Genomic DNA, 5,551 nt, shown 5'->3' with positions numbered 1-5,551 from the left:
TGGTAGTAGTGGTAGTAGTGGTAGTAGTGGTAGTAGTGGTAGTAGTGGTAGTAGTGGTAGTAGTGGTAGTAGTAGTAGTAGTAGTAGTGGTAGTAGTGGTAGTAGTAGTGGTGGTGGTGGTGGTGGTAGTAGTAGTTGTAGTAGTAGTAGTAGTAGTAGTAGTAGTAGTAGTAGTAGTAGTAGTAGTAGTAATGGTGGTGGTTATGGTTGATATGATTCCTCCCAAGCCTATATCTTCTGAATCTTTCATAGTATACCAAAATTTTTGCGACGATTTACAAACTGTTGAAACAAACAAAAAAATTAAATCTGATTTAATATCATATTTTTTACAGATATATTAATTAATATAATAATTGTATATTAATTAAAACATTGGTCATCATCTATATGATGGATAGGGTGTGTGTGTGTGTGTGTGTGTGTGATAGGCGCTGATCCATTGATCCATTAAAACAAAACAAACCAAACAAAAAATCAATTAGAAATTATTTCAAAAAAAAAGTTTTTATTATTATTATTATTACACATAATGTAAAATACATTGTATTGTATTGAATAAAAAATGAGAGATAGAGAAAAAACAAACAAACAAACAAAAAATTATTGATAATAATAATTATAATAATAATTGAGTTTAACATTATTAATGATATTTTATAGATTTTGTTGTTGTGTGTATTATTTTTGTTGTTTGGTTTGTTATATATATACGGTATTGATATTTAATATGATTGTGAATTCAAAGTCAAATTCAAAATCAAATAAACAATTGATTGAACAAACAATAATTATAATAATATTATTAAGATTATAAAAACATAGATAATAATGATGTTATAGACATAGATAGCGTTTAGAGGGACGGGTAGTATATATATATCAGTAATAATAATAATAATAATAATGACAACTATTCAATTCATTATGGATTTCAATGATAATAATAATAACTAATACAAATGATTAACTAATAATTAGCAAAATTTTTTTTTTATATATACTACTAAATCATTAATAATATTGATTGAAAAAAAATGTTTTGTTTGAAAATACAATTATATAGTATTGTGTTTTTTTTTCGGTTAGATTATTATCTCATTATGAAAGAGAGAGAGAGAAAATAGTTTATATATATATATATATATATATAAACATTATTATAAATAATTGTTTATCAGATAGTAGTCGACGATTAGGAGGCGTCCGACAAACACAAAAAAAAATATTTTTAAAAAAAATCATTTGTTTACAAATTTGTTTGTTTTTGTGTTTAAAGATACGACAAAAAAAATTATTATTATTATAATATTTAAATAAAAAAATAACAATAATTTTTTTGTTGTTTAAGTTTTACAGTAAGTGTTTGTGTGTGTGTGTGTGTGAAAAAATAATATATATATATATATATATAATAAACGAATAGTTAATGTAAGAGTGTGTGTGTGTTTGTGGGTGGGTGGGGGAGAGGGGGGTATGTATGCAGTGGAGGGGGACAACGTATGTCCACCCATTAGCGCCGCCGACGTCCGGCCGGCCACCACTTTAATCGGCATCGCCGTCATCGTCATCCTCGTCGGGACCACCTTCGCCGTCGTCACCATCATCTCCATCGTACAGCTCTTCATCGTCATCGCACTCTTCATCACCCTCTCCGTCGTCATCCTCTTCTTCGACAACAACAACCGATTCATCGTTTTCGTCGTCGTCGGAATCTTCGTCACCGTCTTCGCCATCCAGACCGCCGTTTTCCACTTCAATATCGGGTACCAGAAAATATTGCAACGGATTTGGCCACATATCGTCTTTGATTACTTCGGCAATATCATCGGCAGATGCATCGCCGTGATCGGTAAACCATGTGAAGAATGTACGGGGAAATTCCATCTGACGTTTTCGCGAAGCGGCCGCCGATGAAGACTTGGCGTTCGTATCGTTTTCATTCTTGTTGTACGCAGACTGTTGGTCCTGTAGTCGTTTAGATAGATCCGAACCGTCTCGCCATTTGATTGGTGTAGACTTTGAGGCCGGATCTCCTGTTTTTTTTTTTGATGATAAGTTTAAATTTTTAGTAAACAAAAATCAATCAATTAAATCATAAGAGTTAACAGTGTGTGTGTATGAGAGAGAGAGAGAGAGAAAGAGAGACAGAGTGAGAGAGAGATAGAGAGAGAGACAGAGTGAGAGAGAGATAGAGAGTGAGAGAGAGATAGAGAGAGAGAGAGAGACAGAGTGAGAGAGACAGAGTGAGAGAGAGATAGAGAGTGAGAGAGAGATAGAGAGTGAGAGACAGAGACAGAGTGAGAGAGACAGAGTGAGAGAGAGATAGAGAGTGAGAGAGAGAGATAGAGAGTGAGAGAGAGATAGAGAGTGAGAGAGAGAGATAGAGAGTGAGAGAGAGATAGAGAGTGAGAGAGAGATAGAGAGTGAGAGAGAGATAGAGAGTGAGAGAGAGATAGAGAGTGAGAGAGAGAGTAAGAGAGAGACAGAGGAAGACAGAGAGAGAGAGACAGAGGAAGACAGAGAGAGAGAGACAGAGAGAGAGTAAGAGAGAGACAGAGAGTGAGAGAGAGAGTAAGAGAGAGACAGAGGAAGACAGAGAGAGAGAGAGGTATTGTTAAAACAATTTACTGTTAAAACTTTTTAAACAATTAAAAAACTAAAAAAATTTTTGCTAAAAATATTGAATGCTTTTAAAAGAACTAAAATCACTAAATATTTAAAGTATTGATAATAACAATAAGTGTGAAGACATATATATATAAATATCTGGTCTACTGTTTGGACAATGTATAGAAAGGTATAGTATAAGTATAAGTAGATGGTTATGGCTGCTGATGATGACTATGATCACCACAAACACACACAGATCCATTACCTCCAGCACCTAAATGGAACTCCTTTTCAAGTAAATCGTTTTCAAAGTACGGATTGTCATCGAAATAGAATTTGATTCTATAGCCAGACTTAATGTCTTCGAATTCTTCCACTTCCAGCTTCGACAAGAAATGCAGACATTCTTCTTCGTCTTCATCGAGTATAGCAGATATTTGCGGATGATTTACAAACTGTTTGATAATTGAAAAAAAACAAACAAAAAATCATAATTAATATCAAATAAACAAATTTAAAGACATTGTCATCATATCATCGGCTTTTAGAAGGGAATGGGAGGAACTGTAGCTAAGATAGAGAGAGAGTGGGGGGAGGAGGGGCGGGTTAGGTATGTGCTGATCCATTGACAATACAATACAATACTAATAAACTTTTCAAAACTACCGGTACCGGCAAATAAAACAAATATTGTCATTATGTGCGCTAATTAAACCATTAATAAACTAATTAATTTAGTATAAAACTATTGAAAAAAAACAAAACAATTGATTACTATATTGAAAATTAATTAATTAATTAAATAGTTATATACCCAACAAAAAAATATATAATTTTTTTTTAAAAAATACATATATATATACTGTTAAACACATATACACATAGCATATACACTGTATAAAGAGTTAATGGATGTAATACTAGTACTACTACTACTGTACTGTATGTATGTATACATTGTATGAGCTGAGAGAGAGAGAGGGCAGAGATACAGTCAAACATAGTTAATGGCTAAGCCATGTGCTTGAATGTACAGCACAGGGATATATACATATAGAGAGAGAGAGAGAGAGAGAGAGAGCGCTTAAACGCTAGAAATTTAAAACAAAACAATTAATAGCTTATTAATTACATAATTAAATTAAATTAAACTAATTGACAATTAACTACAACAATCACACAGAAAAAAACACACAACTGTCCAATCAATACACTGTTCAATCAATACATAGACTGACTGTCCTATCAATGTGTATGTATGTTATACACTGTGTGTATACTATAACTGGCGATCGAGTGTAACAAAGGCTACCCATTGAGGACTGAGAGAGCGGTTTGTGTATTGAAAAACACCAGAAAAAACCACAAAAAAAACTAAAAGCACTAAACAAATAGGTGTTAAAGACTCTTCATTTGGGGATCAGATAAATGTCTTCTAAACAGTAGATCAGACAATGACATCGACAACAATGACAAACAAACAGATCACTTACAGCTGTAACCCAAAAGTTTGGTATCTTAGCTATCAATTCGTTTCGTTTCTCGAAGAATGGTTTCCTTAGTTTATTGTACTTCTGTTCGACTTTCAGGATCTCTTCGCTGGCTTTTTCATTCAAGGAATCAATTTCATTTTGTGTGGCATCGATCTCTTCCAATGTCTTCTGTGTTTCGGGATCGTAGTCACGTGAATCGTCCTCCAGAGCGGCAGCTTCGGCGGCTGCTGCAGCAGCGGCCGCAGCTGCTGCTGAAGCGGCGGCGGCGGAACTATTGTTGTTAGTTGTCTTGACTTCACCGTTGCTGCTGTTGTTGTTGTTGTTGGCTGTGGTGGTGGCGGCTGTAGCGGTGGCGGCTGTGCTATCGGTTACCGCTTCGCTATCGTCTTTCTTCAATTTTTTTGATGGTGTCGGACCTCCTGTAGTATTATTGGTCGCTGTCGACGACATTGTTGCTGTTGTTGTTGTCGGTCACTCACGCGGTTGTTGTGGTAGTTGTTATCGGGAGTGTCTGTCCTAATGTCTTCGGCCACTCGTCGAGAGTAAGTGATGGTTGTGTGTGTTTTTGATGGCTGTGTTGTTGTCAGTCGACCAACAAATTCAATGGCAATACTGTTTGTTTGATGAGAGACACTGTATGTATAGTTAATATATTAGATGTTATACACTGAGAGCACGCCGGCTATGAAACACCAGTGAGTGAATGGCTTAATGGTATGGACTCTCTCTCTCTAACACATAGACTACATAAGCAATAGTATGTATATATAAAGCGCACACACAATAGGATAGACACTAAACACTAACATATACTATGTGTTTGAGACTATTCTATGCTTATGTATTGCCAATGCATTCAATAGTATTACTGTATTATTATTATTATTATTATATTACTCTCTCTCTCTCTCTCTCTCTAGGAAATGGCCGATTAGTAGAGATGTTCGCCGGACTCTATATATATATTTAGTAGAAAACTTAAAGCAACACACAAAATAATTACCGGAGATAAAAACCCGACTAAAGTAATTTTGTTTGTTAGTTGAAAACAATATATATTTAATTAAACCGAAACCGCAATACTATACTATTGTAGACTTTTAATGTTTTTTAGGTTTAGGACACATAGGAAAATAGGTATCAAAAATTAATTAATTTAATAATTAGTAATTTAAAATCAAAACCGAAACCAAAATTGGTTTTTCTGTATAATATTAGTATCAAAAAAAAAAAAAAAAAAATTTAATTCAAATAAACCGATACCCGTACTACTCTACTATACTAATGTATGTGTATGTATGTATGTTTGTATGTATGTATGTATGTATGTATGTATGTATGTATGTATGTATGTATGTATGTATGTATGTATGTATGTATGTATGTATGTATGTATGTATGTATGTATGTATGTATGTATGTATGTATGTATGTATGTATGTATG

At 33.8% G+C, this 5,551-nt stretch overlaps 1 protein-coding gene across 1 annotated transcript; it reads right to left on the bottom strand.

Moving 5' to 3' along the window:
* Positions 1-1,345: 1,345 nt before the first annotated feature.
* Positions 1,346-4,970, bottom strand: LOC128954494 (protein SET-like). The gene is made up of 3 exons (XM_054300081.1): positions 4,107-4,970; positions 2,879-3,068; positions 1,346-2,036 (listed from the first exon to the last, which is right to left on the bottom strand). Exons 1-3 carry the CDS (start codon positions 4,554-4,556, stop codon positions 1,546-1,548), a joined length of 1,131 nt encoding a protein of 376 aa, XP_054156056.1. The 5' UTR covers positions 4,557-4,970; the 3' UTR covers positions 1,346-1,545.
* Between the last annotated feature and the right edge of the window lie 581 nt (positions 4,971-5,551).

Source organism: Oppia nitens, unplaced genomic scaffold, assembly GCF_028296485.1.
Source record: "Oppia nitens isolate AA-2021 unplaced genomic scaffold, nextdenovo-longstitch-racon4-pilon3 scaffold27_pilon_pilon_pilon, whole genome shotgun sequence".
Taxonomy (NCBI): domain Eukaryota; kingdom Metazoa; phylum Arthropoda; class Arachnida; order Sarcoptiformes; family Oppiidae; genus Oppia; species Oppia nitens.
Note: the sequence above shows the minus strand (reverse complement) of the source record. Positions and strands in the feature narration are given on the sequence as shown.

Excerpts from the sequence above, each read along its gene's own strand:
- LOC128954494 (XM_054300081.1), bottom strand. The coding sequence starts at position 4,556 with ATGTCGTCGACAGCGACCAATAATACTACAGGAGGTCCGACACCATCA. Across the intron at positions 3,069-4,106 it reads CAAACTTTTGGGTTACAGCT|TTTGTAAATCATCCGCAAAT; the intron begins GTAAGTGATCTG and ends ATTATCAAACAG. Across the intron at positions 2,037-2,878 it reads GTTCCATTTAGGTGCTGGAG|GAGATCCGGCCTCAAAGTCT; the intron begins GTAATGGATCTG and ends AAAAAAAAACAG.